At 48.3% G+C, this 22,384-nt stretch overlaps 1 protein-coding gene across 2 annotated transcripts; it reads left to right on the top strand.

The window, feature by feature from the left end:
* Positions 1 to 4,898: 4,898 nt before the first annotated feature.
* Positions 4,899 to 22,082, top strand: Tuba8 (tubulin alpha 8). Of its 2 annotated transcripts, XM_050164123.1 has the most exons (6): positions 4,913 to 5,054; positions 14,787 to 14,923; positions 15,149 to 15,371; positions 16,635 to 16,783; positions 18,247 to 18,927; positions 21,012 to 22,082. In XM_050164123.1, the coding sequence occupies exons 2-6, from the start codon at positions 14,885 to 14,887 to the stop codon at positions 21,303 to 21,305; spliced, it is 1,386 nt and encodes a 461-aa protein (XP_050020080.1). In that variant the 5' UTR covers positions 4,913 to 5,054; positions 14,787 to 14,884; the 3' UTR covers positions 21,306 to 22,082. The 2 variants fall into 2 exon arrangements, with proteins under 2 accessions (XP_050020081.1, XP_050020080.1); XM_050164124.1 differs by lacking the exon at positions 14,787 to 14,923 and having other exon boundaries at positions 4,899 to 5,054.
* The last annotated feature ends 302 nt before the right edge of the window (positions 22,083 to 22,384 follow it).

Genomic DNA, 22,384 nt, shown 5'->3' with positions numbered 1-22,384 from the left:
GATAAGTGATCCCTTTACGGCCTCTTTTTCTGTTTTTAAGGCATACACTCCATGGAGTACTTTTGCTATATAAGGAGTGGGCATTGTGGATGGAATTTAGGGGTGCACTTCCTGAGGCCATAATTTGTGAACTGATATCTCGGCTTCCCTTTCTTTGACAAATATCTTTCCTGTGCCACAGTTTCTTTAAAATAAGCAGGTGGTTACCTGGGTTGACATTACTTTAGTTGTCCTGAGGGGTCTAAGCTTTAGGCGCTGGCCTCTAGGGTGCCTGAAGCAATTGGTGAAGGAGATGGTAAGGTTTTCTTTATCCCTTGATCTTAAGGGCCTCTGCATCTGTTTGCTGTCCTTGCCTTTCAGCTCCAGGCACTCACTGCCTCTGAGTTCCCTGTGTGTGACACAAGTGTCTACTGGTGTCTTTACCCTGAGAGTTAGCATTTGTGAAGTCAGCCCACCAGCAGGCGTGGGCGTGGGGAAGAAGCAGGGACAATTGGTGATGATGTCTTCTCCAACTTAAGACCAAAGCGACCCAGTCACCCTAATGTTGATTTTTTGGAAGAATTACCCGGGAGAAGAGCTGGTGGGACTGGGTGCTCTTACAGCTGTCCTGAGACTTGCTTTTTCCCGGTGGTAACCTGATGACAGATGGAGACTTGAAAAGGGAGGCCACTGTGTCTGTGACACTATGGCCAAAATGCTCATGCTCCCTGTTCCAAATGCCCTCAGACTCTGAGATAACAACACTGGAATATCCACACTTAAACAAGGTGGTAGGGATACACAGCACTCACTACCAATGTCAAGCATTTGAATCCAGGTTATCTCATGGTAAGATACTGCTTGCTGTCTGTCACAGGCTTGGGCACCTGGACATGGACACTTCTTTCTAGTTCTTTCCACAAGGTAAACTCCATCTTTGGCACTCCTCATCTGGCAGCACCGTCCTGGGTATCTGGACCCTCAAGCCGATAGAGCGTGGACAAGCCTCTTCATGTAAGGTTTGGCTTCCCAGTTTGGGTTCACAGCCAACGATCACACTGGAGCTCAGGCCTCTGGCATCAGACTCCTGGATGTGAAGCTCTTTTACCAGTCGCTTAATGAGGGCTAAGAGTCAACTTCTGTAGGTTTCAGAGTCTTTATCTGCACAGTGAAAATGATAAGTTTATTTTCTGTAGTCTATTAGAGAAGTAAATGAAATAATGTAAGAAAGCCCTTAACACAGTGTTTACCCAATGTCAGGAAATACGGCACAAATAAATAGAAATATCACCAGTAGGCCTGGATCCTCACTCCTCAGGAGGCTGAGACTCATGGATCGAAATTCTACACAGTAAGTTCAAGGTTAACCCAGGTAACATAGTAAGACTATCTCAAGAAATAAAAGCTAAAAAAGAAGCTGGGCAGTGGTGGCCCATGCCTTTAATCTCGGGGAAGTAGAGGCAGGTGGATCTCTGAGTTGGAGGTCAGCCTGGTCTATAGAGTGTGTTAGTTCCAGGATAGACAGAGCTACACAGAGAGACCTGTCTGAAACAAACAAACAAATGGCTAAAGACAAATAAACAAAAACCTGAGGATACATCAGTTATGGGACTTGTCTAGCACATATGAAGCTCTAGGTTCAATCCTCACTACGGCAAACACAAATATCCATATACATAATCATTCCTGTGAAGACCAGCTTTTCCTGTATCTGTAGACATTATCTCCTCTTCAAATGAGTATGGCTCAACTTTGAGGTCATCGTAATTATTCTAGCAACCGTTAACTCACTGCACGAAAATGCACCCCAGAAGTAGTCTCACACCTGCTAAGCAGAATGTGGAGGAGGTAGAGATAATTCCTTTAGAAGGCTTTTCAAACACAATGTGGGTGGTTGCTTTCTCATCAACAGCCTGGATTTGACATAGTTTCTCTACTGGCAGAAAGGGGATTGTATTAGATTCCTCTAAGGATTGGAAATGCCTTTTTATTTACTGATCTACCTAGATATAGATGAAAGAGATTCATTTCATTTGCATGTGCAGCGCTGGGAATCAAACCCAGAACCTTGACCTGCTAGGATGATGCTCTACCATTGAGCCACCAGTTCAACTCCAACAAGATTGGTCATGAAGGTTGTTCATGCTGTTACAGTGACTGAAACGTGTGAAGATGTGCAGGCTGCAGACCTGGGAGGGCCACTGGTGTCTAGTCTATCTCAAATTGCAACAAGGCACAGAAGATCCCCCGGAATGAAGCCTTGCGCTCTGTTCCGTTCTTCATTTGGGTGAGTCCATCCACGTTTAGGAAGGCATCTGATTAACTTGATGTTGATTTCCTTCAGAAATGCTCTCACAGATACAGCCAGATGTTCGACACTCTGTGGCCCGGTTAACACTACACCACACACACATACACACACACACACAGACACACACACACAGTCAGTTAGACGCACATATACACACAGGATGGTAAAACGTCCTTTTGTCTTTCAAATCCACTCAGGAAGGGCCACATGGGGTAGGCAGGGGTGGACTGGGAGAGTATCAGTAAGCATTCTGGGATTGAGCTATTATTGCTCAAATAATTTTAAGAATGAGGAATTAAAAATGAAAAAGAAGCACACACCTCTTTCTTTTTAAAAAATTTCATATTTATGAGGTCCAATATGATGAGATGTGTGTGTGGCCTGCTCGTGTTTGGGTACCACAAGCATAAAGTGCCCGTGGAGGCTTGAAGAGAGCAGTCAATCCTCTTGGACTGGAGTTACAGACAATTGTGAGCTGCCATGTAGCTGATGGGAATGGGACCCTGCAAAAGCAACAAGTGGTCTTGAGAGTCGAACCATCTCTTCAGCCCTAGGGTCTTCTCTTTAATTCTAAAGGTCTTACCTCCAAATACATTCCCCTGGGGATTAGGGCTTCAGAAACTGGGGGCAGATGCCAACAGTTCCATGAATGACAGTCAACATTCTTTTTATTACTCTGGAACCAAAAGACTTAGCATTTGTAGTGTAGTCATGGCTCCATCAAATCCCATAGAGACGAGATGTCCAAGGGTATCACCATTGTAGAATACAATTGGACGCCATCACTGCTACGAGTATCGTCAACTTTATCCCGAGACAGTAAGAGCCGCTCATAACATACTTAATGGCTTATGAAAAAAGGCTTGAAAATTTAACTTATTCAGGTACATTCTCTGAGTCCTGATGGGGCAGGCATGAAGCTGAACACAACACAGGTGTTACAATTTAATGGGAGTGTCAAAACACATGTACACATAACCTGCAATCCAAAGCATATAAAATATTAAGTAATAAGTAAGTGGAAGAAGTAATAGGATACGCCATAGGAATTTGGGAGAGAAATAAATTGTGGAATTAATAATAACCATTCTTTATTGAGCATTTGCCACGAGTTTGACACAATTTAATTATAGGTCTCCGTTTTTATTAATATTTTAATTTTTTGGTTTTTTCGAGACAGAGTTTTTCCCTGTGTAGACCAGGCTAGCCTTGAACTTACAGAGATCTGACCTGCCTCTGCTTCTTGAATACTGGAATTAAAGGCGTGCACCACCCTCCCCTCGCTGTCTCCATTTTTAAGCTATTACATTATAAGACTGTGACCGGCCTGGGTCCTTCCTCTCTGTGGGCACAGCTGCAGGGAAGCCGCTGGCCCAGCATGTCTCTCTCCACAGTGTGTCACAGCCATGCAAGTGACTTATCCGGAGCAGTCAGAGCCGGCAGTACCAGCTTGGAGGCTGGGTATCAGTGGGAAGTGTGTTCAATGCTTTCTCACACACAATAGGCAATACAGGAATGGTGGCCGACAGGATAGGCCACCCCACAGGGTTCTCTGCCCTGTTCCTTAGAGCAGAGGGGAGGCGTGTCTTCATCTGTGTTTGGAAACAGAGACACAACATCTGGCCACAGCAGTCCAAATACATCCTGAAGAACTCCTGATTCTCCCCGCCCCCCCTCCCCGGACCTGTGTGGTGGGCAGTTGCCAGAGAAAAGAGGGAGAGAAGAAAGACTTCAGGTTACATCTTTAAGTATGAAGTGGCCCTGGGTGGGGAAGTCTGTGTTGAGCTCAAGGCATGGGAACCCTCCGCCCCCCCCCCGCCCCCCCCCCGACCTGGAGACAAAGGGTAGAGCCAGTTAGTGATGTGGGCAACTAAGGAGTAGAGGCTCCTAATAGGGACAGCTCCCGCCCCCAGTCGTCCCGTCCCCCCCCCCCCCATGGATGAGAGGAAATCACTTGCTCTTCAATGTCGCCGGTGGCCCCAAAGAGGAGGTCTTAGTACAGGACAGAGGCAATGAGAACCCTGATGTTCTGTAGTGCTTGAGGTGACACTCCACATTTGGGGATTAAGTAGGAAGGGTCAGGAGACCCTTGAGAATGGTGGAGCGGGAGCTACTCTGACTGTATTTAAAACATCACTCAATTCCTGAACCCTCTTATGGAGTGCTTGCTGTAGACAAGGGCCCTGTGTATACGGAATTCTCCAGTAACCGGGCAGGCGGTGGTAGAAGCAGAAGCTTGGGCTCTGACCCGGGGAGGTCAGATCCTGCCTGCTCTCCTGGGCTGAGATGACGCTAATAGACCAGTTAGCTGCCTTCCCAGGATGCCAGCCAGTGCTGGCAGCAGGGAGTCTATGAACATTTGGAGAGAAATGAGCATTTTGTTTTGAAGTATTTTTCCACTGCTTTCCAATGCAGATCTCGTGGTGGGTGCGGGGTATGTGTGCACACGTGTGTCGCGCTCACAGGACTGCTTTTCCGACTCACTAGGCGCAGGAGCTCAGCCGCCACCGCTCTGCTCCGGGCGTGGGAAGCAGCGGGGCTGGAACAGCGAGCCACCGGTAGGAGGGGAAGTGCCATTGTGACCTACCCAGATCCCTCCCCTCCGCGGGCACTGTGATGCTGCAGGGCAACTGCTGGCCCAGCATGTCTGTCTCAGGCCCCCTCCCTCGCAGTGTGTCACAACCGCGGAGGCGGCCGTATCTGGAGCAGTTGGGGTGGGCAGGCCCAGCTGGGAGGCGAGCGGGCGAGGAGAGCTGCCACGATGGTGAGACTTCCCGGGCCCCGGCTTGCCAGGGACGCGCGCAGGTGCCCGGGTACAGAGCTCCGGGGCTACAGAGTAGCTGCCCGATGGCTTTGGATCCACTGGGCTCCAAGTCTCTTATTGGGGGGGGGGTGTTGTGGGTCAGTTCAGGATCAAGGGTCATATAGCCAGGGGTGGGAAACATCTAGTTGTCAGGTACCTTTAATTTTGCAAAGAAAGTAGAGAGCGGGGCCGTTTGCCCTTTAAAGGGACCTAAGGGAGATTTGCGCTCGCGAATGAGAGGGGGGCGGACCTGGAGAGATGGGCAGAGAGGCGAGTGAGAATCTGGGGGACTGCCACTCGTGGACCAGAGAAGTGGGATGCCGAGGGATTCTGGGCAGGTGGTCTGGACCTGGGTGTCTGGGATGTAGATAGAGTTAAGTCTCCAAACGCAATCAAAAGTGACAGACTCCAGGTTGGGGTCATTCCCCACTCTTATCATCTGGCCACCGTCTTGGGTTTGGGGCACTCTCGATTCAAGCTGGGTCCTTTGGACCCAACCAGCTTCGCAGGCGCCTGGCACTGGTGCCGGCTTCTCACCCTTCCCAGCGGTCAAAGTCAGAAAAGAAGTTTTCCTCCCTGGAGACCAGGGGACTTCAGCCGTTTAATTTTATTTCCTTTCCTGGCTTTGAGGCAGGGACTCTTCACTGGCGGCTGTCTTCACTAGCGGCTGCTACCTTTATAGCTAGAGAGACCCCCTCCTGAGCGCTTCAACAGCTTCCTCAGCTGCGCCAAAAGCTCCTGGGACGCCCAGCTACCCGGCCCTAAGGTTGGCCTCAATCACCTTCCCCCGACGCCTGGAAGGGCGGTTAGGGTGGTGGGGGTGGGGTGGGCGGGGAGGCAGTATAAGAGTATCTCACAGACCAAGGTCAGGTTCTCTGAGGAGCGCACTTGCTCGGGTGTCAGTGACAGGCTGCGGCGCCAGAACCTCCCTTCTCTCCTCCTCTCCCCCCCTCCCCTCCCCTTTCCACCTCCTCTCTCTCCTTCCCCCTTCTCCTGTTCCACGCCGCCTCCCGCCACCCCTCCTCCACTCTGGCTGTTCATTTGGGAGAGTGTCCAAGACTTGCTGGCGCTGGCCCTTCTGCTAGTCCTACCTCCAAGCCTGTCCATCATTCCTCACTCCCCAGAATGCTCCTCGACACACCTGGGAGCGCGAAGAATTTGGGAACACAGGAGAGAGTGGCCAGAGGAAATTATTCTCTTCAGGTCACTGGTGTGGGATCTTAGGAGTGCAGAGTTGAAGTTCAGATTTTGGCGCTTGGCTCCGCAGCTAGCTGTGTGCCTTCAGGAAGGTCATCAAACTTCTCTGGACTGGTTTTTCTCATCTACAAAATGAAGAGAGTTTAGTACAAATATTCAAAGCTCTTGCATATAGTTTATTATTTTTAAGCTTTTAGCTAGAAAGTGATTTAAATGTGCATGTTATATGTACATATATAAAGAGTAAACGAGCTTATTCTGTGTATCGCCCAGCTTTGCGTATTTGCTATGATTGGCCATTAATTTTTTATTCAAGACAGGCTTTCTCTGTGTAGCCCTGGCTGTCCTGGAACTTCTTCAATAGACCAGGCTGACCTCAAATTCAGGGATCCATTTACCTCTGCCTCCTGAGTGCATACTATCACACCCAGAAAAGATCAAAATATCTACTAGCATGTTTTCATGTGTATGTGTGTGAGTGACACACACACACACACACACACACACAGAGCGTGTGTCTCTATGTATTAGTTTTCATTTCACCATGGAATTTGGTGCTCAAACTCCAGTCACCAGGCTTGCTTAGCAAGTGCTTTCACCTGCTGACCCGTCTCTGTGGCCTCAATTATCAGACTTGCTTTGTTTGTTTATTTGGTCACATGATGTAGAACTGATTTTTTTTTTTTTTTTGAGACAAAGTTTCACTGTAGCTTTGGGAGTCTGCCCTGGAACTAGCTCTTGTAGACCAGGCTGGCCTCAAACTCACAGAGATCTGCCTGCCTCTGCCTCCCGAGTGCTGGGATTAAAGGTGTGTGCCACCACCGTCTGGCTTGTAGAAGTGATATTTAACATTTACAGCTTCCAGTGCATAGCAATTGCTTTAAGATTTTCCAGGTGCATTCACATCTATACTTCAATTCTGATCTGAACGTCTGCAGACTCTGAGTAGAGCCTAAAAGATGTTAAGAGGGCAAAGACAGCAATCCAACCCTTGAACAGATATCAATGTGTTCGGAATATACCTGGGAAACAGCAAGACAAGTGAAAAGCAGTGAGGTTTAAGAGGTTTGAACACCTGCATGGCCAACTGTCTTGAAAAGAGCCCATCATTTTATTGTGAAACCCTGAGCTTCGTGTACTGAGAACATTCCTTATATGCTCAGCCCTGTCTTGATGGGCAACATTTCCCACTCCAGAACCTCACAGTGAATTTTTTCCTGTTTACCTCCTTCCACCCTCTATTTTTCATTTTGACAGGGATCCCATTATGATGCCCAGGCTTCCCTTAAACTTGTGCTGTTTCTGTTCCCTCGGCCTCCTGAGCAGTAGGGAGACCCGGATCCTTTTCTTCTTCTCCTTTCTTGCTATGTTGTGGAGGGAGCGGTGGTGGCGGTGGCGTGGCGGGAGTGATGGAATCCCGAGGCCAAGCCTTATATGCTTGGCAACTGCACTACCCGTGAGCCACATCCCCAGACCCTGCCTCATTCCTGGAAGACTAGAATGATCAGTTTGTAAGCCTTCATCTCAAGAATCCCACTCTTTTTTTTTTTTTTAAGATTTATTTATTTATTATGTATACAACATCCTGCCTCCATGTATGCCCACACGCCAGAGGAGGGCGCCAGATCTCATTACAGATGGTTGTGAGCCACCATGTGGTTGCTGGGAATTGAACTCAGAACCTTTGGAAGAGCAGCCAGTGCTCTTAACCACTGAGTCATCTCTCCAGCCCTAAGAATCCCACTCTTTCAAGAATGTCCTCACTTCCACTAGTGGGTCAAGTTTCAGGCAGCTGGCCTCCGTGTTCCCATTTCCGACGCTGTCATGGAGGTCTTCTTGGGAGGTAAGCAGAATTAGCTTTGCCATTTCAAGTTTTTTTTGGGGGTGGGGTAAGAAATATGTAACTGTTTCCCACAATATTTTCAGTGTGGTCATTCTTCAGGTGCTGGGCAGGTGAGCATTCTTCTTGAGACTTGCTGGCTTTCTTCCCTGGTGCCTAGTGCTCCATCCACCAGTGTCTTTTACTGGTCCCACACCAGATACTCAAGTCACACAGCTGATCAAATCCACTCTCTAAAGCCTTCCTTCTTAACCATCAGCTCAGCAGGTCGACAGCATACCCCAGCATCCCATCTGCTGCCTGTATTTATCCAGCAAGCAGCCCCGGGGAATGTGACAATGACGTTTATTTTTGGAAAGTAGTATGGAGACTCCTGGCCAGGTACCTAAAGCTGAACCCATGTCCATGGTAGCAGGAGAGGTTTTATAACCAGAGAGAGCTTTTATAAAGGCCACAGGGAAATGGGCACGCCTATATGACCTTCGAAATACCTTCACGCCATTTCTTTAGCTTTGAGGAACACTGCCTGCATTGTATGGAAATTGACATCAAATGGTGTCGAAGATCCTATACACTTGTAAAAATATTGGCAGTTGGGGGGAGAGCAGTGTGTCTGGGTGGGGTGGAGTCACTGCCATGTCTGGTATCCCTGTCATCACTCAGCGGTACCATTGGCTGTGCTGTGCAAAGCCGAGGAGCATTGTGACCCAGAGCACTGTGGGGTTACAGCCACCTCCCCTTTCCTCCACTGTGGGAGGTTTTTCCTCCTAGGTATTTGGGTATCTGCTTCCGAGTCATGGTCCTTGGTTAAAGTGACGGGGTGAAGCTGTTGAGTAAGTCTTGCTAGAACTCTTTTAGGCTCAGTTGAGGGAGGGGTGGGGACTTGAATGCTGTCACCAAGTGTTGCTGTGTGTCCTTGCTGAGGCGGCTCCTAGGTGACCTTGCTGACCTTGCTGATGCCCAGGCTTCTAGGATAAAAGGTTAACTTTGAGAAAGTGGCTGGTGACTAGGTCAGTGACTGGGAAGAGTGGGAGGATGTGGTATTGTTTGAGGAAGGAAGGGGACCAACTGTGCACTTTTTCTCGGACTACTTGGGGAGCTGACAATACTGTGGCCTTTGTGGTACGCATTTCCTGTCTCCTGGAAGATCGTGAAAAAGGACAGCAGGCAGTGTGTGCGTCACACTGAACCCTGAGTCCTGTCTCAATGCCAGCTGGGAGCCCGTAGGCTTTGCCATCCCAGGGGCTCTTGTGCCAGAATCTTCTTACCGAGCACCCCATCACTTGCTTCTCATCCACACTATTGCTGCCCACATCATCCGAGCCCCTCTCCTGAGCTGCCGACTCCCTCGCGGATGCTCATTGAGGTCAGCTCTGTTCTGGCTGTTGCTCATTTGCCATCCTTTCTCTCTTGTCAGTGATCCCAAATCCACTGTAATTGAAGGGTCTGAGCAGAGATAACACACGCTTTGATGAGTCACGTTTGTTCCTGCTTTAATTATCCCTGTGGAACACTATGGATCTACTTTTCACTTGCCAGCTTTGTGACCTAGCTCCTAAAATACATGCGATTTTTTTTTATTCTAGCCTAACAACTAGAAAGAATGCGGTGATAATAGGTTCCCTGAGAGTAACTGCATGGCAACTGTGCACACAGGTGGCCCAGGGACAATGGCCCTGTCTGAGTCCTTCACACGGCTCCTGATGCTGGTCTGAGTCACTGGCTTTCCTAGAGAAATACGCCACTTTTTTTTTTTTTTTTTTTTTTTTTTTTTTTGTGAAACCTTGAACTGACATCCCCCCTCCCCCGCAAGTCCAGGGTCTTAAACACACTTGAAATTGCTCTACCATATTGAGCCGTGCCTCTGGCCTCAAAATGATGTTGAAAGATTCAAACCATTCTTCCACTGAGGAGAGCGTTTGTTTCTGAGAGCAAAGCGAGAGGAACCAACAATGCTGAAGCAGAGGGAATGTATTAGATTGGATCAGCACAAGGAAGGGTTTCTCAGAGTAGGCCCTGAAAGGCTGCAGAGTTCTAGAATATGATTTCCCGTGACATACCCTCTCCATGGAGGATGGGCAGAGGGGGCACAGCTGTCCCACTGGCTCTGCCCTTCATGAGCTCTTGCTCCATAGAATCTGGCAGTTGTGGGACATGTCCTGAATTCTCCCGTCTCCTGTGGTCACTATTCCTAACATGTCCCCAGGCCTGTCTAAACGCATCAGGGACCTGTCCATTTTCCTTCTTCAGCAGACCAAGTCAGCAGTGGGGGTCCCTTGGCCGAACTCCCCTGAGCTGTGTCTGTGTTCTTCCGCTCAGCCCGCTCTTGGTGTTAACCGGTCCTGTAAAGCCACGGAGGGCTCTAATTCTGCTCACCTCTGCTATGTCCAAGCACTGTGCTTGGTGCTGGAGTTTCAGTCGCTTGCCCATGGAGTTTAGTCTCTGTATCAGGAAAAGCCAGACGCTTGAAGAAGCAACCATCGTGAGTGTTGTACGATAAACAGAAAGACAATCATGAACAAACACAGCTGGGACCCTGCGATGCTCCGTGGTTATCCTGACTTCCTGCCAGTAGGCAGTGACATTTAACTGGAGTCCTGAAAAGTGGTGTCAGCACACTGCCATTTAGAACCTTCTTGCGGATGACAGCCCTCATCATACTGGGATGAACTTTTGTAGTGACAGTTGACATGTCAGGCCTATTGAGGGACGCCGCTTTTCTTGAGAGGGGTGTATGCATCTCTTTATCTTCCTTAACTCCCCCCCCCCCCCGCATTGTTGAGTTCAGGGGCTCTGGCAGCATACAGCGCCTTCCTTCCCTTACAAGGTACCCAAGAGAACAGAGCGCCACAGGCCCAGATTCAAAATAGAATCAAGAGGGGGAGGGCCAGGAACTCTGACTACCAAGGGGAACCTGAGATAGGAGTTTGGAGCAACATATGACTGAAATGTCCTTGCTAACTCAGCTTACCTTTGCCTGCCCCCATCTTTGGCCACACAGTTTATCCCGAGGAACAGTCTCCAGATAGCAAGAAAGGAAGATTAAAAGAGACCGATTTCTGATTGGCTCGCAGCATTTCTGTGTGAGAGCATTTTCTGGTGGGCATTTTGCATGGCTAGCTTGGTACTGATGTCCACCACCAGGCTGGTACTGAGGTAGATGCAGCCACACCGCAAGGCCCTGGAAATTCAGAGTGAGGGTGAGCCAGGGGATGGCAGGGTGCAAAGGACCAGCTCGGGCTGGGTTCTAGGTCAGGCTTTCTTGCTGCACTGTGTGTACCATCAGTCTAACCTTTGCCTCCCTGTGCCTCAGTTTGATCTGCCAGCAATGGAGAAGGAATTATTAGGTGACCCATAGGACCAGCCCACCTACGTGCCACGTGTTTGGCTCTTATGTCCATCCTCAGCGTGGCAGATTGATGACCCTTACTGGGTGTGAAGATTGATTTCCCAAGGGTGACCCACTCAACTCCCGTGCTCATCTGTGTGGAACTTCGCGGGGGGGGGAAAGAGGGGTGACTGAGTGACGACAGTGTAGAGAAAGCTGCCCCTGTGCCAGCCTCTGCCAGGGCAACAGACCTTGAGGTTGTGGACTTGTGAAGCGTAGGGTTTATTTTGGCTCAGTTTTGGAGGTTTCAGTGTGCGCTTGAAACCCTGTCGGTTCTGGGTTTGAGGCGAAGTGGCACAAGGTATAAACTAGTAACAAACCACACACCTGATGGCTAAGGAGCAAAAGAGACAGAGGGAGAAACTGGGGTTCCACAGTCCCATGAGGGTGTGCCCCTGAGAACTGAGACACACACTGCTGGGCTCCACCTCTTAGCCTCCTCCCCTTTTGCATTCCGGATGCACACTATAGTACCATGAGCAAAGTGTCCAGTGGAATTCTGAGGATTTTCATAGAGCACAGAGTTCCCAGAAACTTCATAGAAGTTGTAGTTTTACTTGCATCTGAACGCTACCCTCTGCACTCCAAACCTCTTAGCTCCCTCTTACTCTGAACTTCCTGTGCCTTGAGCAGATGGTGGCTGCACCTACTTTAGCACCAGCCTGGTCGTGGGCATCCAGGCCAAGCTAGCCATGCAAAATTCCAAACAGGAATCAGAGACCAAGCCCAGGCCCTGGCTTGTGGTAGGCAAGTTCTCCTTATGTAGCTTTGAAAGTTTTGCTTGTTCTCTTAGGGTGCGCCCTTAGTGCCAGCTGGTCAGGTGGCTCTGTGAGATGAGAAGAACCAGGCTAACGTGGATGGAGTCTCTGTTCTGACTCCTACTTTTCATCTATTTCTTTTTTTTTAAATTAATTTATTTATTATGTGTACAGCATTCTGCTTCCATGTATGCCCGCACACCAGAAGAGGGCGCCAGTTCTCATTACAGATGTTTGTGAGCCCTCATGTGGTTGCTGGGGAATTGAACTCAGGACCTCTGGAAGAGCAGTCAGTGCTCTTAACCTCTGAGCCATCTCTCCAGCCCTTTATTTCTTTTAGTTTGTTATTAACATCTTGATTTTTTACTATGGAAAAATTTAAACTTCCCGAAGAGTAGATGAGTATAAAGCCACCCATATATTTATTGCTTAGGTGTAAAAGTTATCATTTTTGGTTGTATCTACTTATCTCCTGTGTTTATTAATGTGTTTTAGAAGCTGGGAGTGTAGCTCACTTGCCTAACATTTGAAGGCTCTGGGTTTGATCTCCGATACTGTTAAAAATCAAAAAATAGCACTTTAAATACTATTAAAGTTTATTGCTAGGTGCTTCAGACGTAATTCTAGACACTGAAAGCATTTTCATACTTAACCTTATTTTTATCATTAAAATTAATGAGCTTTTCTATTTTGATTTGTTAAAGTTATAATTCAGATTCCGTGTGGTCCATGTAGCCGTTCTGCTTCTAATGTGGTTTTGGTATGGCACAGTTTCTGCTGCCGCTCTTCTTTCTCATGAATTGGGAGAGAGTGTGTGGCTCAGCAGTGGATCGCTTGCCTGGTTTTCCAGAGGGGGGGGGGGAAGAAGAGAGAGAGAAAGGAGAGGAGGGAGAGAGAGAGAGGCTGTTAGTAGTAGGGAGGAGGAGGAGAGAGACTGTCAGGAGGAGGTGGAGAGAGAGAGAGAGACTATATCAGGAGGAGAGATATTTATTCATTCAAGTAAGATTGAGGAGGGCATCAAAGAGACCAAAAACCCTGGGTCATGTGTTGGTGGCTGCAGGACACTCTGCTCTCTTTTGCTTTTGTTTCTTTTTCTTCCTGTAATAACCCTTCATCTTCCCTGGGAAGACCTAGAGTGTTCTGGAAGGAAGTCAGAAGCCTGGAAACCATACAGCACCCTCAATAAGTGGGGGTGGTTGGCATATGATGGTGACACGAAGGGACAAACTCAGAAAGCTGAAGTTTGGGGCTACAGATGAGACCGGAATTTAAAGGAGGTGATCCAGAATCAGGTTCCACATGGGCCTGCGCTGTGTTCCCACAATGTCAGGTCCTTCCTGAGAAACCATGGCTTCTTGCTGAATGTGTGCTGTAGCTTTGGGTCAATAATAACATATGTGTGGGACTGTTGCTTTGTGTAGGGTGTGCTTTCCTTAGTTCTAAAATGGAAGTAGAAGACAGCCCCACAGCAAAGCGAGCCTGCCTGTGAGCTCTGACTCCCTGCCTGCGCTCGCAGCAGGTGGAGGAGGAGCTAGATCATGCCATCTGATGATAATGGTAAAGCCAATGACAATCACGGCTAAATGCTTCTTTTCAGATGAGGAGAGTTTAAGTGATTCAGCCAAAGTCGCACAAGACAACAAATGAATTGAGATGGCTAGCTGTGAAGCCTGGGTGTGGGCAAGCCGGGAGTGAAGCCTTTCACTGGGTGTTGGGAAGTATTGCTGGGCTGTAGTCTGCAGCTCTGTGCTCCGTATTGGTGGCTTCGAATGCCTGCACACATTCCTCTTAGTGGCAAGGGCTAGCAGAGTGATGGGGAGAGTAAGGGACTCAGTTGCAAAACCAAACCAGGGAGCAACTGGTCCTGAAGTCTCTGGCCCTTGGAGATGGTCAGGGCGTCGGCTCCATTCCTGTGCCCGGAGAGGCTTCTGGGTTCTGAATTTTGATGCACACATGCCTGTTTCCTCAACCAGCTGTGCTCTCTGGAGCTTCTGCTCCTGGCTTGGGCTACCCAGAGCTGGAGAGTGCCACATCAGGTCATGGATAAGAATAGAAACCTACAGACTAGGCACATGCTTCCCTGCTGGGCTCTGCCAGGTATCACAGGACAGAGTTACCCCGTGTGGACCACTGCTTCCCCACAGATGGGCAAGAGGTGGAGGATGAGTCCATTTTTCCAAGAAATTTCCTTGGAAGGGTTCTTCATACACACACACACACACACACACACACACACACACACACACACACACACAGATATACAGACACACACACACAGCCCTTATTCTTAGGTGATAATGCTAGAATCAGTTAGACAATTGAGGTTTTAAATCAGAACAACTAAGTTAGAGGAGCACTCAAAAGCTGAGATTTACTTAATACTTGGGCTAACCTAAACAGCAAGGTAGATAGTGAGTGGTGTCTCTGAAAATGTTCATTTCTCAACATTCAGGAAGAGCCTAACTTGGCCTTGATAGTAAATAACTCATTTATTGTTTCCACATTTATAGCCATCATACTGACGGTGTCTATGGTGGCTCCCCTGTGACAGTCCTGGGCTCTGTATGCACACCCTGTGTGTGATATCTCAGAAGGTCGGTGCTTAGGAATGAATGTGAATGCTGGCGCCATGTGTTGTAAGGTCAAGGTTAGTCTGTTGCTATCTTTGACTTGTTTGGAACAATGTCCTGTGCCAGATATTGTGGTGCCAGGCACCTGGGACCCCAGACACACCCTGGTTGTGGGGTGGTGCGGCTGTAGGCTCGAGCATCCCGATGGTTGAATGTGCGGAAGAGACAGCCTTTAGATGTGGGGCCTCGACCCATGGTCAGGGACTCGGGTCCTCTGACTTTGATGTGCCCTGTTTCCACAGCGGGAATGCATATCAGTCCACGTGGGTCAAGCTGGAGTTCAGATTGGCAATGCCTGCTGGGAGCTCTTCTGCTTGGAACATGGCATCCAGGCAGATGGGACCTTTGGCACTCAGGCCAGCAAGGTCAACGATGACGACTCCTTCACCACCTTCTTCAGTGAGACTGGCAATGGCAAGCATGTGCCCCGGGCTGTCATGGTCGACCTGGAACCTACGGTAGTAGGTGAGTACCGGCCAAGGGCTCTGCTGCAACAGCAAAGCGCAGGGATTGGGCTTATGAGAGGGAAAGGAGTTGAAAGGTGTGAGTGAGCCACGTGACTTCCCTCGGGTCCTTGGGGATTTGTAATAGGGGCCAACAGATCCCGCTAATCTGTGCAGAACAAAATGCTTCTTAAACCTGCTGAGACACGAAATGGCCACGATTGTTACTGATGGTACAGGGTAAAAGACACAAAAAGCTCTAGAAATTGTTAGAAACCTTTCAGTCAGGTGGTGGTGGTGTACACTTTTAATTCCAGCACTTGTGTTGCAGAGAGGGCCGCTTGTTTGTCCTGGCAGCCCAGCTAGCTTACACCCAAAATAACCACACAGAAACTGTATTAACTAAAACACTGCTTGGCCATTAGCTCTAACTTCTTATTGGCTAACTCTTACATTTCAGTTTAACCCATCTCTATTAATCTGTGTATCACCACGTGGCAGTGGCTTACTGGGAAAGATTCTAACCAGCGTCTGTCTCAGGTAGAGGATCCATGGCTTCTCTCTTCTGATTCTGCCCTTCTTCCTCCCAGCATTCAGTTCTGTTTTCTCTGCCTACCTAAGTTCCACCCTATCAACTAGGCCAAGGCAGTTTCTTTATTCATTTACCAATGAAAGCAACACACAAACGGAAAAAACTTCTACACCACACTTGGGTGGCAAAGACAGGCGGATCTCAGTGAGTTTGAGGCCAGGCTGCTCTAGAGAGTGAGTTCCAGGACAGTTAGGGCTACAACAAAATAACAGTCTCAAAAAACCTCTCCAATGGTCCATTTCCTAAAGCGTAGGTTTCTGACCATCGCTGAAGTCTGGCTTCGGGGGTATGGTCTAACCTTGCAGCACTTGACAGTCAAGGTGGGGTGAGGGTAGCCACATTCACAGGAAGAGCTGCTGCGTTTGCAGAACACTGCACCTTCTGAGTTAGAACCATACAGGTTGGAGTCTGGCTTTCTCAGGCCAGGGCTCCTGAGGATCCATATCCAGGTGGAGGGAAGGAGAGAAGGGGAGGAAATGGTTTTGGTGTTTGGTGGTCTGCTCCTTCAAGTCTCTTCCTCCTTTCTAGTTCTGCTCAGGGGCCCGGGCTTGGTTAGTGTGCCCTTGTCCCTCTGGATCTCTGAGTCATTGTTCTAGGGTAGACCCGGTCACTCCAGCTGAGTCTCATACTCAGATGAGTGGGACAGAGCGTGTCTCTTGGAAATGGGGATCTGAGGGTCCTGTCTCTTGACAGATGAGGTGCGGGCAGGAACCTACCGCCAGCTCTTCCATCCCGAGCAGCTGATCACGGGGAAGGAGGATGCGGCTAACAATTATGCCCGTGGGCACTATACGGTGGGCAAGGAGAGTATTGACCTGGTGCTGGACCGCATCCGTAAGCTGGTAAGCACAATTGGGCAGGGCAGAGCCCGTCTGGTCAGGCTTGGACTCAGGTGGGTTAGAGGCGAGCGTCAGCTGGCTGTAGGAATAGCTACTAGAGTTCTTGGGGGAGGTTCGTTGGTTGGTTGCTTGGTTGGTGCTCGGGTTCAGATCCAGGGCCTCATCATGTCAGGCACATGCTGTACTGCTGGCTGTACCATGGGCCTCTGGTCATGTTTCAGAAGGAACATTCACAAGGATGTACAACTTCCCCTGCTTGGGTATACTGGCCTACCCTGTAGATGGAGTTAGAGTCAGAAACATAGGTTAGTAAAGCATTGGCTTGGAAGAACCGAGGGAGAGATTTATTACACATTTGAGTAGTTTGTTTACACTATAAGTGCTAATTTCACACCTCCATTTGCTTTCTAATAAACAAGGGAGGCATTTCCCTTGTATTAAATGCAGGAGTTTTGGGCTGGGACAGTTGGTGTCTTAAGTTGGGTCACACTACTCAAGAGTGCTAGAGGCTGCCAAGTTAGGATTTGAATCAGGCTGGCTTGACTACTGCTGCATTGTGGGTTATATCACTTTGTCTTTATAAGCTCTCATTTCCATGTGATGGAAAAAAATAACAGACTCGTGGTGCCTAAAAGTTCAGAACCACTGGATCGGATGACCATAGCTCACATCCTCTGTGAGTCTATAAATTCTCTTAGGTCCGCCAGGAGTCAACATGGAGTGCTTACTATAGTTCTGCCAGGAGTCAACATGGAGTGCTTACTACAGTTCTGCCAGCTCACTAACCATCACTAAACCTCACAAGATGAGGATGTAGCCATGGGGGAGGAGGCCTTTGGAAAGGTTAATGACTGGCTGGAGTGTTTACAAGTTGGGAATTCATGGACGTGTTGCTCATTTTGGTGTGGCCATTCCACAGTGCACACAAGAGCCACAGCAGCACAGTGGCCCCTATAAGTACACACAGTTATGATTTGTCAACCTAAAAACATGTTGTTGTTTTTTTTAATCTCGAAATTTCAAAATCTTAAAAGAAAACATCCATAGCTCCTTTTACATTTCTCAGACCGGCAGGCACCCCGAGCCCTTTCCACGTTTGAGTGTGCCCATAGAACATATGGGCATGTTTCAGCCATGCCCATAGAAGCATATGTCAAGGACAAGGGTAGTCGACAAGATTTGAGCTCTCGGAAGGCAAGGCCCACCACAAAGGCAACTCTGAGACTTTCTATTCCTGCTTTGGCCAGCTCCAAGTCAGAGCCTTATGCACGCATGTGTAGTTTGCCAGTCTAGACATTAACCACTCCTCCCAAGACCAAAACAACCTCTTTTGTGTCTTATTCCTTATATGTTATTATGATTTTTTATGAGGATAGGATATGCAGACAAAAGGGGTTTGTCTGGATTTGTCTCCACGTGGGGTCTCAGGACTCCTCTGATTTCTCCTTGTTTCTGGCTCTCCCCAGACAGATGCCTGCTCCGGCTTGCAGGGCTTCCTCATCTTCCACAGCTTCGGAGGCGGCACAGGCTCTGGCTTCACTTCTCTCTTGATGGAACGCCTTTCCCTTGACTATGGCAAGAAATCCAAGCTGGAATTCTCCATCTACCCAGCTCCACAAGTGTCCACAGCTGTGGTAGAGCCCTATAACTCCATCCTGACGACCCACACCACCCTGGAGCACTCGGACTGTGCTTTCATGGTGGACAATGAAGCCATCTATGACATCTGTCGCCGGAACCTGGACATCGAGCGCCCCACCTACACCAACCTCAACCGCCTCATCAGCCAGATTGTGTCCTCAATCACTGCCTCTCTCCGCTTCGACGGAGCCCTCAATGTGGACCTCACAGAGTTCCAAACCAACCTAGTACCCTATCCCAGAATCCATTTCCCGCTGGTCACTTACGCACCCATCATTTCCGCAGAGAAAGCCTACCATGAGCAGCTGTCTGTGGCAGAGATAACTAGTTCCTGCTTTGAGCCCAACAGCCAGATGGTGAAGTGTGACCCGCGTCACGGCAAATACATGGCCTGCTGTATGCTCTACCGTGGGGATGTGGTACCCAAGGACGTGAATGTCGCCATTGCTGCCATCAAGACCAAGAGAACCATCCAGTTTGTTGACTGGTGTCCCACGGGTTTCAAGGTGAGAATTGAGGACTTGGGGTGGGGGACAACTGGGGATGCAGAGGGGATTCCTCGAGAGAATGAACCTTGGGAACGTGTGGTCTTTATGATAATTCTGGGAGATGATGTAACCGGATGCAACATTAACCTCATTCAACTTTGACCGAGACATTCAGCCCTCGAAGGCTGGTCTGCTTAAGCCATCTTAGCAAGTGCGTGTCTCTGTTGCTATTTAAGGTTAACCATCTTTGACTTTTTCCTTTTTTAAACTGAGGGACCCGAATCACAATGCCTTGAGGACTTGCAATTCATTTCAATTTGCCGAAAAGAAAGCTCAATGGGTGTTTTACCCTTCTAGGTACATTTTAATTTTAGAGTTCACTAAATGATTCAATTTTAGAGTTAACTAAATGGTTCAAATTGCTAGAGAGGCACAGTTCTTTCTTCTAACAGAAGATGCGTTTCCCCAACATATGTTCAGAGTTAACTATGCACCTGTAAGCCTTACTCAGCTTAGAGCAACACCGAGGCAGTGCCTGTCTTTGGGATTGACTCCTGCTTGTCATGAAGTCTCACTTCTCCCCTCCTATTAGTGTTATTCCTGTAGGCCAAGGGCACACAGTCTTCCTGCTCACCGCCCTTCTCCTTGTGACACACATCATCTTTCCTTCCTGGACACAACCTATTTTTGTTTGTCATTCTGGCCAAAGTAGTCAAGGTTATCAAAAAACTGTGTTTCCGTTTTTTAGTTGAAACAAGAACATAAGCTAATAAGGCAGTTAATGGGAAAAAGGAAAAATGAAAGAATTGTGGAGATAGTGGGGTGACAAACACAGAGGGGATGCCACCCCCTCTAGTTTAAGCTTGTTCTGAGGCCCTGTATGGAACTATGAGTAAGATGGTGTTAGCATTGGTAGCTGCTTCTCAGAAAACTACATTCTGGCAGAATGCATATTGCTAAGCCTCACTGGCTGTCATTCTCCCCAGGGGTATTAGTCCCCAGTTTGACTAGGGTCTACAATGTCACTGTTGAGAAGGGAAGAGAGGCCTATGCTGGCCAGAGCCACAGCAGCATGATGCAAGATGTGGTAAAATATATATCTCTTTCACATCTGTGGCCACCTGCTTGTTTAGTGGCCGTGTGTCTTGCACTAGCACTATCTGAAGATGTGTATTCCTAAGCAACACATCTAAGAGGTTGGTAACGTAAACACAACGGCCTTAGTTCTAGGCACTGCCATGGCTCTCAGTGTCCTACTGGTGATACCACACTTTGCCATCTTGATGCCTTCCAGTTTCCTATAATTCTCGATCTGCCTTGGCTTGAGGCCTTTGTGGGGAGATTTCTAGGGTAGAAGCCCCACTGGGAAACTCCCCCTTCCCAGTGCACTAGCAGATCTCGGGAGGTTGGCTTGCCTGTGTGTGACTTTTGACTTCTGTGCTTGCTGTTTCTGCCTTTCTTCTAAGAGAACTGTTTACTAGAGATCTGGCCATGTGAACAGTAACAGTGTCCCCAAAGACCTTTTAAATTTATTTCTCTGGATTCTCCCTGGAACCTCTTTAAAAGCCCTTCACCTCGACAGAGGAACTTCCCTAAATTTATTGCAAAAAAAAAATTAAAAAGAGCACCAGATAAACATCGAGAAAACAATAAACTTTATGATAATAATGTCAATTCTAGAAATTGATTTGCCTTTAACAGGGAAGGTATTTCCTGCCCCTTGCTCCTGAGGTAAACACTTGAGACCCCTCTTTCATGCCACGATTTCACTTAACTACATTCATCAACTTATTTCCTCTATTTAACAGCCTGGCTGTTTCTTTTCCAGCCCCTGTGATCCTCCTGCCTCAGACTCCACGGTATTGAAGTTACCATGTGCCACCATGCCTCTCCCTTATTTTTTATTTCCTCCCCAGCACACACCCATTTGCTCTGCCCATGTTCCCAACTTCCTTGTTCCTCCTCCTGCTCCATCACACCATTCCACCCCACGCCCATGTCTAGATCTTGCCAACAAAGCTTATTACCAACAGATTGCCCAACGCTGTCCTTGACCAACTTGCATGTCTTTCTGTTGCCCGTCTTCTTTCTTTGTTCCCCAGGTGGGCATCAACTACCAGCCTCCCACTGTTGTGCCAGGAGGGGACCTGGCTAAAGTCCAGCGAGCCGTGTGCATGCTGAGCAACACCACAGCCATCGCAGAGGCCTGGGCCCGCCTGGACCACAAGTTTGATCTCATGTACGCCAAGCGGGCCTTCGTACATTGGTATGTTGGAGAGGGAATGGAGGAAGGAGAGTTTTCCGAGGCCAGGGAGGACCTGGCTGCTCTGGAGAAGGATTATGAAGAAGTGGGGACTGATTCATTTGAAGAAGAAAATGAGGGGGAGGAATTTTAAATATACACCTGCCCCATGACTGCGTCTTGTTGTTTGTGTTGCTCCACTCTAACCATGGTGGGTTCATCTCCTAGCACTGTTCACGGACAGACAGACAGACAGGGCAGTAGCAGTTGTGCCTGCTCACTCCCCTTTTCTCTTCTTAGTATGCTGTACTCATGGTTGCATGGGAAAAAGAAACCACAGAAAGAGAAAGTAAAAGACTGGCCTGTCGGTACCAGCCCAGTTCCTGTCCTACATAGATTAGGGTTCTTGACTCCAGCACAAGGGTACCGAGCACACAGGGAACCTCCTCCCTCCCCTGGAATGAGAACAGCTTCATTCCTAAAGAATGAAGTTAAGGTGGACAAGTCACACACGCACAGGGTGGGTGGGGTAAGGAGGAATCTTTATTCTAGGTGGGTTAGTTTGCTTACCCCTAAGACAGTCCTTCTGGGGGAGGAATGGGGAAATACCAGGATCCCACTCTTGGAAGATGCCGTGGAGAGAGCAAATAGGAACTCGTGAAACGGATCTGTGGCACAGCTCTGAGCTCATCTGGATCCATCATGATCCCCCGAAGGGGGGAGGTATCCCAAGACCCTCATTAGGTGTTGACAGCCACCGAGAGTCCTGGCTCTGTATGTATGTTTATATGTATGTATGTGTGTGTTTGTGTGTATTTTAATACTTACATTATGAAATACAATTTATATATCAGCACAGTGAAAGATTAATAGTCGCCATCAATGAAATAAACAACTACAACAGAACTCTATAATAAAAATAATTCAAAGACTTGGGGTGTAGTTCTGTGGTGAGCAGGTCCTTAGCCTGTGTGAAACCCTGGGTTCATTTTCTCCCACTGTACTCAGACAGACAGACAGACACAGAGCAGATGTGCCTGCTTGTTCCTGTTTTCTTATCTGAAGATGCTGTACTTTCTCTTCTATGGGAAAAGGAAACCACAGGAACAGAAAGTGAAATTGTGGTGCCTACAGTCTGTCCTCGGCCCTAGGCACTGTCCCCAGAGCTAGAGAATCATGAACGTGACAGCTTCCTGTCTTCCTGAATACATGTTTAGATAATGAGGTCACTTT

This window comes from Alexandromys fortis, unplaced genomic scaffold (genome assembly GCF_014885135.2).
Source record: "Alexandromys fortis isolate MF-2015 unplaced genomic scaffold, M_Fortis_MF-2015_v1.1 scaffold_150, whole genome shotgun sequence".
NCBI lineage: Eukaryota > Metazoa > Chordata > Mammalia > Rodentia > Cricetidae > Alexandromys > Alexandromys fortis.
The sequence above is the reverse complement of the archived record's forward strand: the minus strand, read 5'-3'. Positions and strand labels throughout refer to the sequence as shown.